This window comes from Tauraco erythrolophus, chromosome 14 (genome assembly GCF_009769465.1).
Source record: "Tauraco erythrolophus isolate bTauEry1 chromosome 14, bTauEry1.pri, whole genome shotgun sequence".
NCBI lineage: Eukaryota > Metazoa > Chordata > Aves > Musophagiformes > Musophagidae > Tauraco > Tauraco erythrolophus.
This window is the reverse complement of record NC_141478.1, coordinates 8,790,597-8,813,755: the sequence shown is the minus strand read 5'-3', so window position 1 is coordinate 8,813,755 and position 23,159 is coordinate 8,790,597. Positions and strand designations below refer to the sequence as shown.

Genomic DNA, 23,159 nt, shown 5'->3' with positions numbered 1-23,159 from the left:
CGGAAGCACTAATTGCTGCCATATTAATGGCTGTTTTGTCCGGCGAGCTGTCTTTCCGTGTATGTGTGCCGGGCGGTTGTTTTTCTGCCAGCTGCTGTGTGGTTGGATGCTCTTTGTTATTTAGTTTGATCCTATTAAGGTGGATCTCAATTAATTAGGCAGGAGGCAAAGAGACAAAGAGGGACACCGGGGCCATTCATTTTAGTCTTGTCATCGCGCCTCGTGCAAGCGGGAGGCAGCGGGGAGAGTGGGAAAGGACATAGGATGCGGCTGCTGGGCGTGAAACCTCTGGGAGATGGGAATGGAGCAGGCAGGTGGGGTGGCAGTGGGGTCCCCCCGAGGGTCCCTCAGTCCCTCAGTGTCCCCTACCCACTGCAGAGGGGTGCCAGGCAGGCTGCCTTCCGCCATCCTCGCGGGAAGGCAGCTGGAGCCACCTTGGTTCCATCCCTGGGGCAATGGGGTCCTGCTCCAGCCTGCTGCCAATGGAATCCTAAAATATCCCTCAAAATACACAGCAGATCCCTGGGAAGTTCGACGGTGAGAGCTTTGGCGCAACAGGAGCATCCCCCCTCCATGGCAGTGCGATGCTGGCTGGGTACTGCTGCTGCATCCCTGCGGGGCCACCCAGCCCCAGGACTGGGGTGTGCCCCAGCGGGCTCCCCAGCACCCCAGTTCGAGAATCCCACCCGTGCCCTCCTCTCGGCTCCCGAGCCTGCCGGTGGAGTGGCTCCAAGCACCAGCGCAGCAGCTCGGCCTCGGTGAGAGGCCGGCAAATGGATCTCAAGGGCCCCCTGACATTCCTTCTTCCTTCCCTTTGAGGGACGAGTGCCCCTCGGAGCCGTGCCGGCTGCCTGGGCCGCTAATGCATGGCTGGGAGCGGGGGGCTGCTGATGCAAGCCTGGGCAAGCGAGAGGCTTTCCAGCCCCTCAGAAAGCCCAAAGCGGTGCCTCGGTGTGACCCCGATCTCTGCCGCTTGTTGGGGTGTCGGGGTGCACCCCGGTACGCTGGTGGGCAGCAGGTACGGGGTCCCCCGGGGTGTTCCCGTGCAGGGCTCGGGGTGCACAAGGTGCCTGGGGATGGAGGGGTCTGGGGTGCTCCAGGCATGGGGGGTTTGGGGGGTTTGGTGTTCGGTGATGGAGGTGCAGGATGGTGCAGGGGGCTTGGGGGTGGTTGGATGGGGATGCAGGGGGTGCTGAGATGGGGTGGCCGGGGTGCAGGATGGGTGCAGGGAGTGCTGGGATAGGGTGCAAGGGGTGCTGGGGTGCAGGATGGTGCAGGAGGGGTGCAGGATGGTGCAGGATGGTGCAGGAGGGGTGCAGGATGGTGCAGGAGGGGTGCCGCGGTGCAGGAGGGGTGCGGAGGGTCCGCGGTTTCGGCGGCGGCAGGAGGCGACCGGCCGCGCCCTGCAGCGCTCCCTCCGGCCGCCAGGGGCGCGGGCGGCCCGGCCTGCCGACAGTCTGGCCCAGCCGCGGGCCGCCTCTCTGGCCCGCTCATCCCGAGCGGAAGTTGCTCTTGTAACTTCCTGTCGCCGCCGCCGTGGCGGCGCGTCGTCGTGCAGTGGCGGCAAGATGGCGGCGGCCATAGAGTGAGCAGCGGCGGCGGCGGGACCCAGCGCCGGGCCCGAGCGGTGAGCGCAGCCGCGGCGTCCTCCCGCCCCGCACTCGGCCCCACCGCGGCTCCCCCGGGTCCGTGCTCGGCCGGGCCCCCGCGGCGCCCGTGTCCCCTCACCGCCCAGGCCGGCGGGAGAGCAGCCGGAGTCCCCGCTGCTTCCCCTGGGCTTCCCCTGGAGCCCGGAGTGACTCCACAGCCCCCGGCTCCCGGGCCTCCCCCCCGGCCCGTGGGCCGCCCCTCTCCCGGTGACCCTCCTGGGCTCCCCTGGCCCCGCGCCCGCCGTGCTTTTCAAGTTCCCTGTGCCTGCCTGTCCGCGAGCAGGTCTCCGAATTATCCCTGGCTCCCCGGCCTCCCTCCCAGTGTCTGGGGGCTCCCTTCATTTCCTTAGTGCCCACTCGTGCCTGCCCCTCTCCCCGGCTTCCTCCATCCCCTCCCGGTGCCCCCTGTGCCTCCCTCTTGAGCAGACAGGTCTGCAGATCCCATCGCCCCACAGCACACTGGGGTTCTCTCTGGGCTCCCCGTTTTCCCTGGGACCTTCCACTGAGGTCTCTCTCCTGGTCTCTTCACCTCCCCCAGGGTTCTTCTGTGTCGTCTTCTCTCTTCCAAAGGTGGGTCTGCACCTTTCAGCCAACACCCCCAGCCCCCTGGGTGCTATGGTGCCTGTCCCCCACCTCTAATCCATGCAAGCAGTTCCGTCAGTACCCTGAATTCTCCACCCATCTCGGTGTGGTCCCAGGGCATGTGTGTACTCTCTCCCCAGCAGGGTGAAGATGAAGTAGAGCTCTGACCATGGACCATGATGCCCCCACGATCAAGCCTCGCCGTATCCAGAACCAGAATGTCATCCACCGCCTGGAGCGCCGCCGGATCAGCTCGGGCAAAGCTGGCACCCACTGGCACCAAGTCCGTGTCTTCCACCAGAACGTCTTCCCCAACTTCACTGTGGTCAACGTGGAGAAGCCGCCTTGCTTCTTGCGCAAGTTCTCCCCAGATGGCCGCTACTTCATCGCCTTCTCCTCTGACCAGACCTCTCTGGAGATCTACGAGTATCAAGGCTGCCAGGCGGCGGAAGACCTCCTGCAAGGCTACGAGGGAGAGATCCTGGCCAATGGCAACGACCAAAGATCTGTCAACATCCGGGGGCGGCTCTTTGAACGCTTCTTTGTCCTGCTCCATATCACCAACGTGGCCTCCAATGGGGAGCACCTGAACCGCGAGTGCAGCCTGTTCACCGACGACTGTCGCTATGTGATTGTTGGTTCCGCCGCCTACCTTCCCGAGGAGCCTCACCCTCCTTTCTTTGAGGTGTACCGCAACAGCGAGTCGGTGACCCCTAATCCCCGATCCCCCTTGGAGGATTATTCCTTGCACATCATAGACCTCCACACGGGCAGACTCTGTGACACGCGGACTTTCAAGTGTGACAAAGTCATCCTGTCTCACAACCAGGGGCTGTACCTCTATAAGAACATCTTGGCCATTCTCTCTGTGCAGCAACAGACCATTCATGTCTTTCAAGTTACGCCCGAGGGAACGTTCATTGACGTGCGGACTATCGGCCGCTTCTGCTACGAGGACGATCTCCTGACGCTGTCTGCGGTGTATCCCGAGGTGCAGCGGGACACTCAGACGGGGATGGCCAACCCCTACAAAGAGCCCTTCATAAACTCTTTGAAGCACAGGCTGCTGGTGTACCTGTGGAGAAGGGCTGAGCAGGATGGGAGTGCTATAGCGAAAAGAAGGTTCTTCCAGTACTTTGATCAGTTGAGGCAGCTCCGCATGTGGAAGATGCAGCTGTTGGATGAGAACCATCTGTTTATCAAATACACTAGTGAAGATGTGGTCACGCTGCGGGTGACAGATCCTTCCCAGGTACTGCCTGCCTCCTCAGGTTGCTTGTTGCTCTGAGGCCAGTGCTTAGGCAGGTACAATGCCGTGAGCTGCGTTCCTCGGCTGAGCTTGTCGGTGTTGTTCAGGCCCCTGGTGCTTCGTTCTTGTGTGAACATCTGATGCCTCCGGTGGTTAATAACCTTCGTATCTTTTGCTCCCAATTCCATTGCTTCCTTCTCAACTAAAAGTGAGGGAGCAAAGATCTGACGCGGTTATCGAGTTCCCTTTCTCCAGGGATTGTTCCCCATGCTCATAGATGCTGTACAACCCTCTTCAGCTCCCAAAACACCACCTGATTTATCTTTTTTTAGCTGCTGCTGTTTCATGTAGTGCGTTTATATTGTAGAGGTAGTCACTCCTTTTCTCATGGATCTTCAACATGTTTTTGAATATAATAGTCTGCACTTTTCCCCACTAGAATTACCTTTTCTATTCTGCCTACATACTTAGTCTTTCAGGCTTGTGTCAGAGGTAGTGTTTATGGTCTCTCCAAATTGGAGTAGTAGCTCTTAGGTCTGGCTAATGTGCCAATTGCTTCTCCTTTCAGTTTAGTACTAAAGAAGTTAGAATTATCGCGAATGTAGCTCAGTCAGTGCTGGGTCTCTCCAGACGTTTCACCATCCCGCAGGCTGATTGTCTCTCTTTGCTGTTGTTAGAGTGGTGGTCAGGTTTTGAGCTCTGTGAAACTGAGGATATTTCTTTAACCTGTTCTATTCCTGTAATCTACTTAGTTTTGATTCTGTTGGAAGTATTTAGCAAAAATTTGTTACAAAACTCCCATGCTGCGTGTAGGTCTGACTGTTGCCTAGATGATTGTTTTTCTTTCACATCCTTCTCTTCCTCCCCATCTTTGCCAGATCCAGTCCTTAGATTCTGGAAGAAATGGATAGTAGTTCTTTTTGTGTTGCCTTAGTCTAATTCTTCCTAGAGGATGACTTAATTTTTTAAAATTTTTCTCCTATGTGCTGTTTGTTTGGGGGAATTACTTTGGGAGGGAATAGGTGAGGCTTAATATAATCAAATTGACCCATTCATGTAAAATTGAGCAGCTGACTCAAAACATTAAAGCTTTGTGGAAGTGGCCTGCCTCTTGCTCGTGTCTGGAACGGTGCTCCTGACCCTGATGTGAATGTTTGTGGTAGGCTCAGCTTTGATGTCAGCTGTGGTTACCAAAGCTTTTGTGCCTGGTTTGCTGCAGCATGCTCTTGACTTGCTTCACCTGAGGGTTACTTTAAGATGCAGGTTGTGGTTTGTTTGTAGTGTTCCTCAGGCAGCGAGTTTTCTGGTGGAGGAAAGGCATCTTGGTTCTTTCAGGAGATGATTCTGGATGTGGAGCAGTCTCCGCAGACCTGCCTGAATGTAGGCTTTATGTTGGGGCTTCCTGAAGAAAGCTTGGCTCACAAAATACCTAAAGCTCCAATTTTTTTTTTTTATTCTATCAGAGAGGATCATGAGATTTCGTCCAGTTTCAGGCTCCTCTCTTCTCCCTGGCTTCTCTGCCAAGAAGGTTGAGGAAGTCAATGTTCATGCTTGTGGGTTGCTTGTGTTTTGTCAGGGTCTGCACTGAATACTTCAAGATTTTTAATCATGTGCTGTGTGTACGTAGCTTGGGGATTTTTGTTGCTGTTCTAGGCTTGCGTTGCTGACTTACCAGCTTTGCTGTGTCCTTTTTGTGACGCTTGACTCCTGCCACCCATGCTGTGGTGGCTTGTCTGTCACAGGTGCTGCTAAAAAGCAGTGAGTGTAGTTTCTCTGGTCAAGAGCATCCTGTAGATGTGCCTGTGTGTTAACCTGGCAGAGGAACTTTTTTATTTAAGGTTGGAGAATACTCCCTGCAATCTCCAACGATGTAAGTAGTTTTTCCTTCTGCTGTCTTTTTTAATTTTCTCTCTGCTCCAACCCTGTATCTCAGAAGGGCTTCCCTTTCCTCAGGCGGTAGTCTAGTGAGTAACCTCATCTGGCGCGCTTCATTTTGACGTGTGGGGGCTGGATTGTATTATCACAATTTATTTTGGGATTGTAAAACAAACAAACCCTGTGATATTTGCAGGTGGGTGGGGTGGACAGAGTGCTTGTCGTCATCCCTGAGCATTATTTTGGAGTGGAAGGTGAGGCATTTAGAAATTGCCTTTATTGACAGAAGATTTAACCAGGTATATGCATATACCACAGGAGTTCCTTATCTTGCAAGTAGGGGCAGGTTCTTGCTTTGGGCTGCTGGGCTGTTAGCACTCCTCTCTCTAACAAAAGCTACCTGTGATGAGCAAGGATTGAATCTACCCCTTCCCAATAGGATGGGAATGTCTTGTCCCTGTGATGTAGCTGCACTGACACAATGTCACCTTTTCCCCCATTTCTTCCTTGTTCGTGCCATGAAACGCTGCCGTTGCCAATCCACAGTGCGGTGCCTGGGCCTTATTGCAGGAGAACGTTGGCATTAAAAAAGTCATTAACGTCTTTCAGATTTTCATTTCTGTGCTGGTGAGGTACCTGGAGGGCACAGCTTTTTGTGGGCAGTGGTGTAGTGCACAGTACACTAAAAAGGCTCATCTCTGTGTGATGGAAATATTAAGAGGGAGAAGAAAATAACGTCTCTGTGCAAAGGAAAAAATAATTTGTGGCCAGCTAGCACTGGATTTAAAATAGTTTTGTCAGCAGGAATGAAAATTAAATTGGGCACTTCAGAAAGTGTTTTGGATTTGGTGGAGGGCAGAGAGGAGGAGGAAACAGAAATACTGACATCCAGCTTGAGTTGAAAAACTGGAAACCCATTAAGTTTTCTTCATAAATAATCATGGTGAAGAGGTGGATAATTTGCTACCTGTTGAGGCATTTGAATAGCAGAATGGATTAGTGTGAGGATGTGGGATTCTCCTGCGCTGCAGAGAAATGTGGATAGGGTCTGCGGTGTCCCATGGGAGAAGGAGGGGACAGCTTCCCCACCTGTGCTCTCCTGGGTAACCGCTGCCTCTGCCTCTCTCCCCAGCCCTCCTTCTTCGTTGTGTACAACATGGTGACCACAGAGGTTATTGCTGTGTTCGAGAATACGTCCGACGAGCTGCTGGAGCTGTTTGAGAACTTCTGCGACCTCTTCAGAAATGCCACCCTGCACAGTGAGGCGGTCCAGTTTCCCTGCTCAGCTTCCAGCAACAACTTTGCCAGGCAGATCCAGCGCCGGTGAGCCATTCGGAGCATGCTTTATACCGTATAGACACACGCCCGCCCCCGCCAGCTGAAGGCTAGTATCAAACAACAACGGCAACCCCGAGAAAACCGGTTCCATTGGCACCGATGCTGGGTCTGGACCGTACATGGTTCTTCTGGCAGCCTCATGCATATGATTTTGTATTCCACAGCATCTGTCTCGTTATAGGGAGGAACAAAGAGTAGCAATCCAGTTTTTAGAAGAAGGAAAAGGAATTTTGAGGCAAAGATGTTTCCAGCTCTCCTTGAGCAGTGACTCTTCTGGAGGTTATTAAAGTGTTACTGCCCAGTAGCTTAGGTCCCTGAAGATAAGATTTGTCAAGATGCTAGCATCATCTAATTGGGTGTATTTTGCCAAGTGGCATTCCCTGAATTTAGTGTTATCAAACTGTGTTCTGTAGCATTTCTTCCAACGTCAGTCACAAGCTCGTGGTTCTTGTTAAACTGCTAGGAGAAAGGAAGCTCCTCTGCCTAGACCTATTGTGAAAGCTGAGCAAAATATCAAAATAATCTGAGTTTCTAGAATGTGCTTTAAGAGTCAAATGTGGTTTTAATGAGGCAGAGTGTGTTATTGCTCTTGGAATATATTTTTATGTGAGTCAAGGTGTTTTGTTCTTCCAGTGACTTGTTTCACATCATCCAAAGTACTTGGCAATCACTTATGGGCGTGAAGCTGCTGTTGATTTTAGGTTGGCGTCACATAACTAAGAGGAAGTTGACTGTGTCTGTAACTTTCTAGAGCTGCCTGTCAGGAAATCCGCAGTGCTTAGTGGGAGAGAGAATAAAAGCACTCACCACAGGCACCCAAAGGACAACTCCTGCCTTGTGTTGAAGTAGGGAGGAGAATCTTTTCATCCCCTTGGCTACAGGGGCCTGTAACAGGAGTGTTTAACTTAAATAACAAGTATAATAAAGCATAATCCACAGCAAGCTGGCTTTTGGCTGAGTGTTTTTGGTCAAATAGAAATGTTTTACCCTCCTTCATGTATGACATCCCTGCAGCTGATCTGACTGCTCTTGGAAATGGAAAGCTCGAGTTTTACTTGGAAAGGGAAATCCAGCCTGTGTTATTCCCCCCACTAGGAAGAACTTTCAGGTCACTGTAGTTTCTGAAGAGCTTTAGACTTCTCTTCAAGGTTCTTCCTCATCTAAGGTTTCTCCCTTTACGTGTTTAAAACGTAGCAGCTAGAGAGAGGGTTCTCATGTCAACATTAAGGACTCAACTGTTACTGTGAAAACCTCTGGCTTTTGTTTATGCTGTTTCCAGGCTTCGTGGTAAAACTTGGATTGACTGATAAGCTGCTAATCCATCTCTCCCTGTTTCTGATCCTGTTCATTTCCTGTGCTGCAGAGCAGCTGGGGCCAGACTTTGTGGGTAGGCACAGTCTTGTCTTTCTGTCAGTTTGGACTTTCAGAGCAGGAACAGTAATGATGAGGGAGGATAAAAAGGTCGCCAGAAGTGGCTGATACTTGAATCACTGTGATACACCTTTAGAAATGAGCTGTTTCAGTTCTTACACTGCTGCTGGTTTTCTTTCCCTCTCAGTTTCCCTCCTTAGTTTACTTAAGCCGTGCTGTTCACCTGTGGCCTTTGTGAGTCAAACCTGTTTCTTGGTTTACTACAGGTTTAAAGACACTATTGTGAATGCCAAGTATGGAGGGCACACAGAGGCTGTGCGGAGGCTCCTGGGCCAGCTCCCCATCAGCGCCCAGTCGTACAGTGGCAGCCCGTACCTCGACCTCTCCCTTTTCAGCTATGATGACAAGTGGGTGTCAGTCATGGAGCGGCCCAAGACCTGCGGTGACCACCCTATAAGGTAGGGAACAAACTAAATCAACTCTGCTGCGTGGCATCAAATGTGCAGCACAGGGAGCAGATCGAGGCCTTTCTCTTATGACATCCTTTCATCAGAGGGTTTGTTTCAGCAGCCCCACAAAGCGTGGCCTCTGTCCTTGCGGTAACTGTTTTATCCTGTCTGTGTGGGAGGGCTCTTCAGACCTCGCTGAGCTGCCCTGGGGAATGTTTGGGTAGTGAAGCCTGAGCCTTTTCCGTATGAATGCTCCTGTTCCTCCTCCTGTTCTTGCAGCCCTGCCGTTGTGTTCGGGCTGCAGAGTGATATGGTTCTGGATGCCTGCTTTCCTGTGCCGGAAGGATCCCTTTTGGGCATGTGGGTTTAGCTGGCAAGGATGATCTGGTTTGTCCTGTGAATAAAATAGCAGGTGGGTTAGGTGTTAATCGGAATACTTGTGGTGTTGATTTAGCTATTTTCAGACTTTCCTTGTTTACAGTTCTCACCCTGGGAGCTGTACTCTTCATACCTCTCTTCTTGCTGTGATCTGTAGGAAGTTTGTTTCTGTGGTAGGAGTTTTAGCCAGGTGTAAGGGGCCATTCTGTGCCTCTTCTGTCTGAGTCTTTGATGCTGGCAGGAGGAATAAATCCGAGCTTGGGAATAAAGAGGTTTGCAATGCTTCTTCAAGAAAAAACAGAACTATTTATTTCTTTTTGTTGGCTGCAGCCATGGCTGCAAGTAGTAGTGGTTAAAAATCCAACATCTCCGGCCTGAAAGGCTCAAAGAGCCCGAGTTCTCCAGGCAGAATAGTCTTTCCACTTACAGCTCTGCAAAAGCAAACCTATGCTCTGAAAACAAAGAGAGCCTTCAATGCCTAAGTGCTTTGTTTAGTGACTGCACACATGTTGGGGGCTTAGGCAGCCTAGGGAGACCATTCTGGCCGGTTTCCCAACTTTATTTTCATCAATGCATTCTCAAAAAGTGGTTTCATGTCTCCCCTGGCCTTGACTCAGGTGGTGGGGAACCTCTGATTATTCCTGTGCTCTCAATTCCCAGACTATGTATATTTAATTGATTTTTCTGCCTGTATGATTTGGTTTGATCTCCAGCTCCCGTGTTATCTGCAGAGAAAAGCCTGCCCTTTCCCCCTTGTCATGCTTGACGCTGGGAAAACTTGCAGGGCGGCAGTTGTCTGCCAGCCCAACCTGCGTATGGCTCCTGCAGACAAAAGGGAGCGAAACCGCAGTCATTTGCTGCGGTTACGTCTTTGTAGTAAACAAAGCAGAGTGCCACCTTCCCTCCCTCCCTCCCCGGAGCAAACTGGCGTTTCAGAGCCAGAGCTTTTAAAGCTCAAAGCTGTGCAGAGTCAATTAGGACTTGAATAGGGCCTCCTAGCAGTGGGGCTCCTGGTTTTTGGAAAGTAAGTAGAAGATGAGGCACTAACCTTAACCATTCAGTAGCTGAAATAGTGCTGCTGTGGTTCTCACATGCAAAACAAAGAGATTAATAAAGTAATGCTGCTGCCCGTTGTGGTTAGAGGGCTTGGAAATGAGGGGCCACAGGATTTGTAATGTAAGTCCTGTAATTGGCTGGAGTGCAAAACCCTGCGGCAGCTCAGGGTGTTGTAATCTGCGTGCAGTTTCCTGGCATCATGTGTGAGATAGGAAGGCCTCCAGATCTTTTATACATCGGTTTTAGTGCCTCTGCATTGTGTCCCTTTAAGCCTTAGTGCCTTTCTGCATCTCAGAAGGTTCAGCTCTTGTCTCTGGCTACTTGAGAGACCAGTGGTTTGCTCTCAGGAGGGAAGGACTTCAGGTTCCCTATCACTGCTGTCTCCAGTATCTTTTCAGGAGACTTGAAGAGATATTCACTGGGTGAAATGATGGCACTTGTGAGGAAGAGGCTCTAACACAGCCTTACCTATAGTAGGGGGTCTCTAAAATCCATCTAGATGGCTAATAAGGAGCCATTTAACCAAAAAATTGGTCTGCAGATAAATCTTCCATTTTTATACAGTTTGAAAAGGCTGGTCTTGCTGTTTCTGTTGACATACAATTTTATATTGCAGTGTCTAATTTATCCCCAGAGTGAGAGCCCATGGAAATGGCCTCTGATTGCAGAGCATTTTTAAAAATAGATTTAAAAATACCAAACTGAGCACATCTTTGAGATTACAGGGAGCTTCATCTTGAGTAGTAAATTATTGTGAACTGGGGAGAGAGAGGAGCAGAGGGGGGACTGTGCTTTATTTAAAGAATGACCCTCTGCATACCCAGTCTTGTGTAGGAGGGAAAGGGCTTTTTGAAAAGCTGAATACCAAGACTGTGACTCTCTTGCTGGGTTCTTGTGTGCAATTTTCAGGCAGGGCTGGCTGGCACTTTGATTCAGGGGAAGGGAGAGGAGAGTGGCCCTCCAGGAAGAACATGAGGTTCTCAATAGGCTGTTGTTAAAATGTGGAGTATGTCTGCTCCTGAACAGCGTTGCCTGTATCTGTCATCACCCGTTCTTCCAGGCTGAGAGCTGAGTGCACCGTATTGCTGGCGGGGGGGAAACGTGCTCTGAGATTAAAAGCATTCTCCGAGTTAAAACCACAGGAAAATGCAAAATACTCACATGTACTAAGTGATGGTGGAAAAGGGAACAGTTGGGAGACAAAATGGCAATTCTGCGCCCGAAACTGAAAGAGCGGAGAAAATGGTCTAACAAACTGAGATAGCTTCAGGGTGAGGACTTGAGTTAGAGCCCAGCTGCTTTGTGAAGGTACCACATCCAGAAACCTCCACCAAAGTCTTGGGGAAAGTAGTGTCATCGCAGAGAGTCCTCTGTCCCCGCAGCAGCACAGGATAGTTGTGTTACCTGAGCTTACACTGGTTGCACAGAGCATGCAGAGAAGGTTGAAGAAGCAAAGAGCTTCCGAGACTCGTCTGTCTCTTCAGCAGTTTGCCTCATCCCCTCGGCAATGTTCGCTTCGTGCTGAAGCTGTGTTCCAGAGCTCACCTGTTTGGAGACACAAAGGAGTTTGACCCACAGGCAGGTTTGTGGGTGGTAGCAGAAGGACGCAAGGTTTTCCTTGACCTCTGCTCTTGCTGTGATTGTTGAGTGTTATCCACCACGTGCTCTTCCTGCCCAGCCTATCTCGTTAATGCTTTTTTGATGGAAATCTAAAAGGGACTGCAAAGCCTCGCTTGAACTGTAAAGTGCCACCTTGGTGCCCTTTAGCAGAACTGGATCCAGCTGTTCACCTTCCTTGACTTAACAGGGAGGTGGTGAGGCACAAGCATAGCAGTGTAAAGCCTCCCTGGCAGCAGCAGGAGAGGAAAGGGGATGATGGCCTTACACCTGGAGCGAAGGCCATTGCTTAGGGAAGCAAGCTCAGTTCTGTGTGGCAAATCTGCCTTAGGGATCAAGGGGAGCAGCTTGCATTAAGAAACGATGGAGAGTCAGCACAGGTGGGGTCTGGACCAAACTTACACCCTCTTGTGAAGTCAGCTGCATCCACCACAGTGACAGGCAGAATTCTCTCACTGATGATACAAAAATGAAGTCAGACTTTTCTAAGCAGTGGAGAACTAGCTGCCCTGGGAGGGACCTTCCTGTATAGCCAAGATCCAGACATCAAGCTGAGGACCTCCTGCTCCTGAGGGAGTAGTAGATTTTGAACGAGGCACTTGTCTCTGTGTGTGAAGAGCCCAGATGGCAAAGTCAATAGTTGGGAACAGCCGTCATTGACTTTCTCTTCCTTCTAGATTTTATGCTCGTGATTCTGGCCTCCTGAAGTTTGAGATCCAGGCGGGACTCCTGGGACGACCCATCAATCACACAGTGCGGCGCCTGGTTGCGTTCACCTTCCACCCCTTCGAGCCCTTTGCCATCTCGGTGCAGCGCACTAATGCAGAGTACGTGGTGAACTTCCACATGAGGCACAGCTGCACGTAGTGCGACACGGCTGCTCTCCTCGGGTCTAGACCTCTGCCACAGACACACCAAAGCCACGCACGCCTTCTAGGAAACCAAACCGTCACTCCTGTCTTGAAACCTCACCTGGGAGCCCCTACCAGCTGGCATCTTGCAGGACACTCAGCTGTGGAAAGCTGATATGCTCAAGTCAGACCTGTGAATGTTTCTTCTGACCCTGCTTGTACTGTGGAAGTCTCGCTGCATTAAGTGCGGCTGCTGTTCACCAACAGGAACAGGGAACAAGGTGTAGCTGAGGTTCCTTTTCTGGTTTCCCAGAGGCATGCCCATTTTCTCTCGTGTTGTAGGCCTTAGGATGGCAAAGATGGAGCTTTGCAACACATTTGTGGAGTGCTCCCTTCTGCACTGGCACTCTCCTACCTTGTTGACACAAGCAGCCTGTCATAGAAGAGATGGCTGGAAGCCGTGGGAAGGGCTTAGAAGTACAATTACCCGTGTTTGTATCTTCAGTATTACTAGGGAAATGAAATCCTATTCTCAGCCACACAATCTACTCACATGATTTTAATATGCAAGAGGTCAGGAAAAAAAGATGTGAGAAATCACTGCAATTAAGAGACATGAGGTGTGTTCCTGACTCTTATGCAAATCACTGAATCTTTGTGCCTTAGTATCTGTAAAAGCTCCTGAGTGAAAGGTGAGGTGTTGATACCAGAAAGCCAGGGCAGCTGGCGGTGTCTCTAGTGCACGAGGAGGTGGGCACAGAAGGAAGATGGGTGGGTGGGAAGGGTGTGGGGAGCAACAGCAGCGCCTTGCTCACATCAGAAGGACTTTTCTGCAGCATGGAATGAATCCTCACGGCCATCTGATCTGCAGGTTCTGCTGCTGAGGGAAAGGGTGACCCAGCTGCTGGCACCCTCCTGCACGTTGAGAGTGTGAGTGTGGAGAGTTAGTAGCATTTGGGTTTCCCCAGAAAGGAGGAAGGAGACCTGAATTAATGTGCATTGCTGCAAGTTTGCAGTCAGGAGGTGAACTTGTTGACTTAGGTTGCCTACCTGTCCCTGTTTGGCACGCTGTTCTCTGTGAGAACCCCGTTTGCTGTTCCCAGGCTTCCGAGCACAGCTGGCTCGTGTGTTGATGCTGACTGGAGCACTGTTGTGTTTATGTTGCCGACAAAACCAGCTCCTGGGTGTAATATTACCTGCCACCACGGGCTGGTGAGGATGCTGGCCTGCCCTTCTCTCTTAAAAATGGAGTTTCTAATTGTAGGCTAACATTTGTTTTTTTCTGCACACGGGCTGGTTTATAACTGCGTGCTGCCAGACAGTGCAGCCGTCCCAGCATCGCGAGCCGCTCCGTCGGAAGCTGGAGCCTGCTGTTGGCCTGTTCCTATGGGAGGTACAGAGAGGCATTAGGAAATTGGTGCTTATACATGGGAGACCCTCTGCTTTAAAGGACCCTGTGGGTGTCTGGTTTGGACCAAAATGAGCTGTGGGTGATGTGTTGTGGCCACACGCCTGTGAAGAGCAGTATTGAAGTCATGCATTAATTTTGCATGGTAATGCACAGGAAAATAACTCTGTGGGTAACTGCTGCATGCTTATAGCCTGAATAGTGGACCTCGTAAGGGAAGGTGCCCTGGGGTCCTCGAATCAGCCTTTACTCTCTGTCTCATGGTACTTCTCTCTTCTCCTGGCCTTGCTAAACATATTTCTAGGGTAAGACATTGTATTTCGCCAACACTTTTCCTGGTGTTTGCACTGTTGGTTTCTCAGGTCTGTCAGGAGCGACTTCAGGTCAGAAGACTGCTAACAGAGGAGGTGTCAGGCCATGCGTGCTTTAGCTCCAGGTTCCTCTCCATCTAATAACACTATTTGTCAAGGTTTTAGGGTTTTATCCTGTGATCCGTTCCTCAAACATTCAATTAAAGCTCCAAGTGGAGAATCATTGCACATTGTAGATCATGGATTTACCTCCTCTGCACCACTCTCACATTTGTTCACACTTCCAGTATGAGACTTTTTTTTTTTTCTTTTCCAAAGCTCTCAGCAGCTCCATCCAAGACTGGGTTTACTTCTTGGGGTCACAGCCTGAGAGGTCAGGACTTACTAAAATAGCTGTCAGATCTCCATTTAGATTTTTTTTTTCCAGTGACAAAAGTATAAATAATTTCTGCATTCAGGTCTTTTGCCAGATTCAGGCTGTCCTGTGTGAAGCAGAGAGCATGGCACGGATTGTTGGACTGGGGGCTGAGAGACGAGAGATCTTTTCTTAGCTCTGCTATTAAATTGTTCTGTGACTGGGGGCAAATCTCTTCCTGTTCCAGCTGGTGTTTTCTTCTCCGTAAATGAGGCCAAAAACATATTTTCAGCTTTTGTAAAACACTTTGAGATTCATGGATAAAAAGTGCTGGATAAGTGCTAGGTATTTTCTTATTATGTTTGCAGACAAAACTGATTGATCATTCTGGGTACTAATTGCCTTGGAGTAGCATAGCAGATCCTCTGATCTTGGCTGCTGCATTTTGTATCTACAACAGAGTTAATTTTATTACAGAATGTATTGAAAGAAAAATGTCTCATGCTTGAAATTTTGATTCTTTTATTTAAGAAACAAAAAAAAGTGTGTGTGGTGGGGGAGGGTGGGAGTAAAGGGGAGATATTTTCTACCTGATATTTTTCCTAGGTTAGGATTAAGATTTGTTAGCAACACAAGACAAAAATGGAATAAACAGAATTTGCTTTAAGAGCCTGATTTAATGTCTTTGTCTTCCAAAAGTCTTAACGATGCAGATGGGAATCCCTTTACTAAGAAGTGCCTTGGACTACGCGGGCGTATTGCCTGTGAGTTTGCTGCCTCTTCCTGGCACTTGGAGTGTCAGTGTGCTCGAGGATGTTCCTTCCTGAGGCATTTCTGTAGTTACTGCAGGTTTCTCAGATTCTTGTCTACATGAGCTAATGCTGGGGGAGGAATTCATGGCTTCAGTTACGTTTTCCCCTTTGTATATTATTACTAGCCCAGCTTGTATTCAGAGGACTCTTCCTTTATTCCATATGTAGCAGTTGTCTAACATTGTGGCCATTTTCTGCTGATGCTCCATAACTGAGAGATGAAGTTGAATGACACACTTGGCAGAAGAGCCATCACCTGCCGCTGCTTTTAGGTTGGACTAAGACACTCGGATTTCCACTGTGCTGCTCTGAGCCCCAAGGCAGCTTTGCAGAACATTGTGGCTGACAACATGCAGACGGGACCTTCTCAGTGTCTGGGATCCACTTGTAATCCACTGCTGCTCTGTAACAACCTAGCAGCATCCCTGTTTATGTTTTTTCCTCTAAGCATCCGCATCTTGGGATGAAAGCCATTTCCTTTTGAACGCTTCCTCTGTTTTTGTGTGTGTAGTTCTCTGATGCTTTCTTTTGGAGACCTCGAGCATGTCAGAAAGCTCTTGAGCCCATGGCTTTTCAGGTAGGCACTAAGTGACAAGTTGATGCTTGACTTGGAAACCGTGTTTGACTGGCAGCAGAATCCCATCTTTTACTACTTCTTGTGCTGCTTTTGCTTTTAAAAAAAAAAAATGTAGTAGTAAAAGCAGGACACTTGCAATGTTTCTTATATAAACTGCATTAGGCAGTGAGCCACAGAAATCCCATTAGAATCAAACCTATGTATCCATTAATGGTGTGTCCCTACTGAAGACTCCTTTCAATTAACCTTCCAGCACTGAGCGGCAGGCCCTGATTTAGCTCCCTGATGTTCTTAGTGTACCTACAGGAGCTTCCTTTTGCTCAGGTGCTGGTGTGTGTCTATTATGCCTCTCTTGATCCTTTTTGACCCACCTAGAAGAATCAGGTTTCTGAGGCTTTAAGAAGTCTTTTTGTCTTGTTTGCACCCTCTGTCTTGCCACTTATCTGCCAGCTTTTCCTGCAGGATCTCACGGGGCTGTGGGCAGAGAGATGGTAAAGGCTGGATGGCAGTGGGACATGCGGCCCTCCAACAGCTTTTGCCCTTGTGTGAGCCTTTATCGGATAGATGCATGCTGCAGAGCAAATAGGTGGTCCTGTGGAAAAGCAACGGGAAAGGATTTAGTGGGTTTGCTTTTGCCTTGCTTTCTGAGTCTCAGAGCCCAGGTCGTTGATGTGCCTGAATCCTTGTACTTCCCTGTCTCGTTACATGGTTGTAAAAGCTCTTCTGGCCAAACACTCCTCAGGAGGAGGGAATGGTAAAAGGGCTTTTTTTGTTTTTATTTTTTTTCTTTTTTTTTTTTCTTGCTCCAGGGCTGCGGGGGACGTGGGCTGAGCTGTGCAAAGTCAGCCATTGTAGCAGTAACAGCCTGGCACTACCTGCCCACCAGGCTAACTGCTCATCAGGCAGCGCCGTCCCCTGCTAGAGCTGTTTACTGGTTACGGTCTGATTTGCCTTTGTTTCACTCAGGGAAAAGCTGTACTTACTGCGTAAGGAAGTGAGTTCTCAGAAAAGTGCCAACGTGGGAAAAACCCTGAATTGCACATTCCTTTTCTGATGGTTTTGACATAAAAATACTGCACCGTTTTTAGACTAGCAATCTGGAAACCACTAATTCGTGGGTGACTACTGTGGTCCTGTATGTGAGGCGAACTGAAAAGGGGCATAGTGCCCCTAGTCCCAACTGCTCAGAACTGTGCTGCAGCATCTGAGAAGCTTGGTTAACAAGGAGTGGAGGATATTGTATGAGCCCACAGGCTTTGCTGCATTTGTGCAGAGGTAATTTTTACTGCGTCTCTTGTTTGTTCCCTCCCAGAAGCCAAATCCTTTCCTAGGGCACCTTCTAGCTGTTGCAGTTTGCCAGTAGGGTGATTGCTGCCTGTTCTTGGATTTGTGAGGATGCCAAATGCATCTGAAAATTTGAGGACGATTTAGAGCAGCATGGCAGGGAGATGCTCGATGGGTGCCCAGGGCCCTTGGCTGTCCAGAAGGGAGGAGGACGGAGGGAGAGGTGCCTCCCAGGGGAACTTTCCTAGAGGAGGAGCAGCACAGCGCTTTGGCCACTGTGGAAGAAAATCCTGTAGAAACTGCAACAAGGCAACGGAAAGTTGTGTGTGACACTACGAAGCCCCCAGCATTTCTGCATTCTGCTTGTCCAGGTATGAACCAGAGCCTTTCGAGGAGTTTATTTTCTGTAGGTGACAGAACTGGTTTGAATTCAGCATTTTTAAAGTCAGGAACATGCTCCTTCTGCGTTCCACGCCTGTCCTCCTTTTTCTTTCTCCCCAGTAGCGTGTAGATACCAAACATAGGCCAAAGCAGCCCTGGCATTGCCTAAAGGACTCCCTGAGCCCCTCTTCTTGGCAGTGCACCGTCCCCCTCTGACAGCTGCTCTTGCACAGGTTTGTCCTCTCATCTGCCAGTGTCCTTCCGCCGTCCAGGCACAATGTGACAGCCTCAGGTAGGGAGGCAGAGCAGTCCAAGAGGGAGTTGGGTGGCCCAGCACACTGTCCATCCCAGTGCCAGATGAACTGGGCGGCAGCTTCTGCTTACCTTGGATGGGACTGGTGAGGATGCGCTGGCGGCACTGCCATCCAACCCTGGGCCTGAGCCCTGCCAGAGGACAGCCCAGCCCTGGGGGTGCTGGAGCCAGGGGATATGTGGGACCAGCTGTACGAGGGGGCTTGGGGGAGTGAGGTGCAGGCAGGTGACAAGGAAGTGCTGCCAGAGCTGTCCGGCCGCTGTTCAATGTGATTTTTAGGGTGTTAATAAGAGCAGCAGGCAGTGCTGCATCCCTGCGAGCACCTGCTCGCCACCACCGAGATGGTCATTTGATAGCTCCTCGGTGCTCCGCAAAGGCGTAAAACGGAGCGATGGCGGATTAGATGTACCCGCTGCCCTTGGCGAGCGCCGGGGAGATACGGTCCTCGCCCTCCCGCCTCCAGCCTGCTGGCGCCCCGAGCCGTCGCCACGGCAACGGGAGAAACAGCCATCCACATGGAAACGGCCTTGCTGCATCCAGCCGCGGAGTCGGGGTAAAATGGTCGAATGGCACCTCTGTGTCAACTGGCGGGGAGCCCGGCCCATGCCGCTGGGTGAACCTGCATCCCGTAGGATCTTGCAGCGGGATCGTCGCATCTCTGGCCGTGAAGGATGGTTTTTGTTGCTGCTGACCCTATTTTTTTGGGGCTGGTCCTGAGGTTAGGATAAGGTCCAGATTAGCTGTGCTGATGCCTGCGGCAGTGTAGGTAGGTCAGTGCTTCAGCCCTGACTGGTGAGTCCTTAATGCCAGTAAAATCCTGCTTTGTAAGGGAGAAGGGGCAGCTGGCAGCCAAACAAGGTCTCCTGTAACACAGGGCAGACAAATACCATGTCAACAACGCAGTTGTGCGGTGCAGCCCATCTGGCTTCGGGTAGTGGAGTTAATCTCTCCTTGTCCTGGCCTCCTACCCCTTAAACCCCTAGACAATGGCTCTGCCCACGCCAGCTTCTTCCCCAGGTTTGAAGGAGATGTTGGTGCTGACCCACTGGCTCTGGTAAGGGCTGGGGGAGAGCAGCTCTGCCACACAGCTGCTTGAGACCTAGCAGGGTTTGTCCCATTTTTAACACTGGCCCTTTGGTGACAGTGCTACCGCTCTTGGCTGCAGGATCACTAGGAAGGGGATCTCCCAGCTGGCTGCGCTGCTCCTCTTGCAGGGATTTCAGTAAACAGGGCTGGTTTTACCGCCGTGTCCGAGGGTAGATCGTTTCAGAGCATCTCCCAGTGCTGAGCAGGCTGCTTCCTGGCTGTTGGCGTTACAGAGAAGCCCAGAGGGCTGGCCCGTCTAAAGTCATTCACATTCCTTGGTTGGTTTTACCTTGGCAGCTCAGGAAATCAGTAATTTACTTCTGTGAATTCAGCAGGAGCAAAATGAAAGGCAGCATCCAGGTCTTGGCAAGGGGCTGCATGAGAGCCATGGTTGGCAATCAGGAGAGCAAGTTGTTTGCCTGCAGGCTGGGGCATGAAGAGATGAGAGTCACATTTTACCATGTCATCTTGGGACCAGCTGAAGGGGCTGGAGGTGAGTGCATGGGGGATGAAATATGTCTTTCTCCTGCCTGGGGCCCCAAGTTTTATCATTACCTGGAGTCTTGCGTGCAGTGGGAAGCCTGGTCTCCTGCACAGAGGAGCAGGCAGAGGGAGAAAGAGCCAAAAGCTGCGAGGTATGATGGACATCAATCCCAGCTGCTCTGGCTTAGAGTTTGGCTTTGCAAAATGAATTAAGTGGCAAGGCACAGAGGAGGTATTTCGAAGCCAGCTCGGAAGGGAAAGGAAGGTTTTGAGGACAGTCATTGCCACTTGGAGAGGCTTTGGAGCAGTTTCTAAATACAGCTTTTCATGCCTTCATTAAAATGTTGAAGTGAAAGCCCCAGAGAGCTGGTGGTGCTGGCAGGGAGGGCTCCTGAGCAAGGCCACCCTGTGCTTCTGACGTGGAGGTCTGGCTGAGAGAACAGCGAAGGTGAGCCATCTAGCCTGGTCCTGAAGCACACCTGCTACAGGAGAGTCCTTCCCTGCATCCTTCTCCTAATCTGTGCTGACTCTTGGACCACCGGATGGGAGGTTTAGCCTTAGGAAAGGTTTGTGGGGTTTTTTTACATGTTTTATTTTCTCTTCCTGTGTTCTTGCCTCCATGGGCTGAGGTTGAAGAGAGATAAGGACTCAGAGGAACCAAAGGACCCTGCCAAATGCCACTAGCACGGGGGGAACTTGGAGAGCACAGCAAAGGAGGCGTGTGGTTTCACAAGGGAATAGCACTGAGGCTTGGCTCCCCTCTGCACCTCCCCAGAAGGACCCTGCAGCTCCGCTTCACTATCAGCACGGGAGCTTGGATGCTATTAGGCAGTTCATTAGTAAAACCTCAGAGCAGTTCCCACTGCTGTTGAATACCCATTAATTCCTCTTGAGGGGAGGGGAAAACATTGGAAAAGCACAAAAACAATCCGAGGGTCCTTGATCTCTTTTGGTCTGAGAGGTGATGGGCTGAGGTTGGAGGGGCAGCTGGGAGGGAAGAGGGCCAGGCAGGGGATGCCAGGCATGAAAGCAGCACTGCGATTATCTGTTGAAGTCTGAGTGCAAAAACATAACCTGACTTGAACTGTTGCTTCTCAGAGGCTCCCGAGGGGTGCTTTAGGGCTATAAACACCTACTCACCAACTCACTTTGTGCACATCCTGAGCCAGGTATTCCCACAGCAGAGGGAAAGCCAGCAAAACCTGCGCAGATGTTCCTAACAGCTGCAGCTGGGCTGCGGTAAACCACCCCTGCTGCTACAGTTTATTAGCACTGCAGGGTCTGTCCCCTTCTCCTTGTTTGCTTGTGTGTACAGTCAGCTGTTAAAGGACACTGACATCAGTTAATTAATGGTATAATTGAATCTCACAAAGGGATCGAAACTGGCTGCCTGACTCTTGTCACTGAGATGCCCACAGAAATAGTAATCACCAATTCAGCAGATAAAGCTGTAGCTCTAGGTAGAAAGTCCTTGTCGCTGAGGATAGGGAAACAATTCCTTTTGCAGAATAATACACTGTTAGGGAGAAGGCTTGGGACTATTTTTCTAAGCCACTGGGGGCCATCCCCGTCCAAGAAAAGGAGTTAAACTAACTCCCCAAGGTGGTATGACACTCATTAAGGGCTAAACAACCTGAGGCAGCATTTTATCTGTAAGTCAGAACACTGTTTGTGTTTCACCCCCTACATGATGGAGAAAAAGGTCCATGTGGTGTTTTAAAACAGAGGGCAAAACCCCAGAAGGCCAGAGGTGAACCATGATGAAGCTTTGCGGTCAGTAGCAGCTTCTGAGCTTGCTCAGATCACAGAAAAAGATCTAGAGAGATGTTTGAGACTAGGGGAATCCAAGTTAGGAGAGAGTGGAGAGAAAACTCCTCCCAAAGCAATAGGGAAGCCTGAAGGGAGAGGATGCAACCCTAATGTGGGTGCTAATGCTGTGGCTGTGCCACTGACCAGTGAAGTAATTGCTGCTCAGGAGGAATGTGAGCCAGTAAAAACAGTATTCCACCCAGGTGCCAAGAAAAGCAATTAGAACTGGTAAACACCAGTGCTGGCTAAAACCAGGCCCTTAATTAATAGTTTCATCTGAAGGGTAAGGAAATCATTAAGTGCTATTGATGTCTATTAATTCTCTGCAAGACGAACAACAATGGAGAATTTTAAGACTTCTTTCACCGTCCAGCGCGTGCAGGAAGGAGCCGCTGAGCCCTTGCACAAGGTGGGAGAACTTGCTTTGTGTGGCTGCGCTCTCCCACGTCACCGACGGCCGCCCCAGGGGCCCGGGGTGTGCTGCAGAATGAACAGCTCAGACTGGGCATTTAGGTCGGACATGGCTTTGGGGGTGCTCCATCAGGGAAGGAGAGAAGGTGGGTGCAAAATGTGGCTTCAACAAAAAGCTGTGCAACTGAGGTGCTGTGCCAGAGAGCGCAGGGAGGGTACATGGAGCTGGGGGTTTGAAAGATAAATATTGCAGGATACCGTGCATATCCAGCCACTGAACATAGGGAACAGTGTTAGCTGCTTCAGCTCAGAGTGCTATATAAGTGTCAGTGGAGGGAGAAGCAGGGATAGAACTAGGCAGGGCAGACAGGGAGGTAAAACTTCCCACTGTGTAAGCAGTGGTTGTATATTGGGAGACTCCATGAAATGTTCACAAGCGCTCAGAAATCAAGCGTCTTGAGGAGTGGCCTTTACAAAGGGCACAGCCTTGATTCTAAGTCTGGAGAAGACAAAGATTATTCTCGTTGCTTTCTGACTCTCCAGTCATCCACCTACTCTTCCCTGAATTTCAGAAGGACGCAAATTTCTTCCCAATCTTATTTTTCAGTTTATTCCATCGTCTTTATCTGACGTGGGAACTTCTGCTGCATTGATGGAATGAGCAGCTTGTGGTAGAGAAGGGTCGTGTTTGGTTTTGTCAGTGTGTTAGACAGTACACCAGTGACAAGCCCACCAGCATGGACTGGTGCTCCTCCCTTCTGGCGCTGGTCACCGTGCTCGGCAGAGGAACCTGTCCAGCCCTGCTGTAAGGCACATCAGCGTTCACATATTTCCCTTCCCCAGCTAGCTGCCCGGATACTCAGAGTTAATCGTTGCAGTTTAAAACTGACCTGGTATCTCCTCCTTAAAAAATGCAATATGAAGTCACTAGAAGCTCAGATGTATTTTCTGGAGTGAGGGGAAGCTCTTCTAGTGTGTCAACATCTATGGAAGAGCCTCTCTTCCTCACTGTCAAATCTGTGACAGCTCAAGGAACTTCCCTTTAAGATAACCTACCCTCTATTCAAATTCAGACAGTTGGAGTAAGGTAGGGGATTAATCTGAATCTTGTTTTCTTCTCTCTGTCAAATGAAACTCAACAGGCTCTTCTAAGCAGACTGATTTCTTTCAAACCTGCCGTGTGCCATTCAGCCCCATGAAGGAGGTTCACTGCCTTGTTGCCATGGTACCCTTTCTCTAAAGAGGAAGAGAATAGTTAATTATGCAATTTAAAAAACTAAGGAGGAATGACAGAAGAGAAATAATAGCAAGGAAGATTCTGGGTTTGTGATAGAACTGCTGGCTGCACCAAAACATGCTTTGTTTACAGCTGAAATGTTTGCCCAGCACATGCTGCACATGGCCAGGGCTTCTCTGGCAGTGTGGATTTCAAGGAGCTGCCCTTTGCTAGGCAGCGTGCTTCTGCCATCCAGGAAATCAATCCTGTAGTCAGTTACTGCTGTTACCTTCCCTGG

The 23,159-nt window shown here is 50.2% G+C and overlaps 1 protein-coding gene across 1 annotated transcript; it reads left to right on the top strand.

The window, feature by feature from the left end:
- The first annotated feature begins 2,191 nt into the window (after positions 1-2,191).
- On the top strand, positions 2,192-13,178 carry DET1 (DET1 partner of COP1 E3 ubiquitin ligase). Its single transcript, XM_009984928.2, has 5 exons — positions 2,192-2,219; positions 2,375-3,483; positions 6,488-6,678; positions 8,331-8,522; positions 12,242-13,178. The coding sequence occupies exons 2-5, from the start codon at positions 2,401-2,403 to the stop codon at positions 12,429-12,431; spliced, it is 1,656 nt and encodes a 551-aa protein (XP_009983230.1). The 5' UTR covers positions 2,192-2,219; positions 2,375-2,400; the 3' UTR covers positions 12,432-13,178.
- Positions 13,179-23,159: the final 9,981 nt, after the last annotated feature.

What these genes read in the sequence shown, in the direction of transcription:
- DET1 (XM_009984928.2), top strand. Translation starts at nt 2,401, where the DNA reads ATGGACCATGATGCCCCCACGATCAAGCCTCGCCGTATCCAGAACCAG. An exon ending in GGGTGACAGATCCTTCCCAG is followed by an intron (nt 3,484 to 6,487) that starts GTACTGCCTGCC and finishes CTCTCTCCCCAG; the next exon opens with CCCTCCTTCTTCGTTGTGTA. An exon ending in GCCAGGCAGATCCAGCGCCG is followed by an intron (nt 6,679 to 8,330) that starts GTGAGCCATTCG and finishes GGTTTACTACAG; the next exon opens with GTTTAAAGACACTATTGTGA.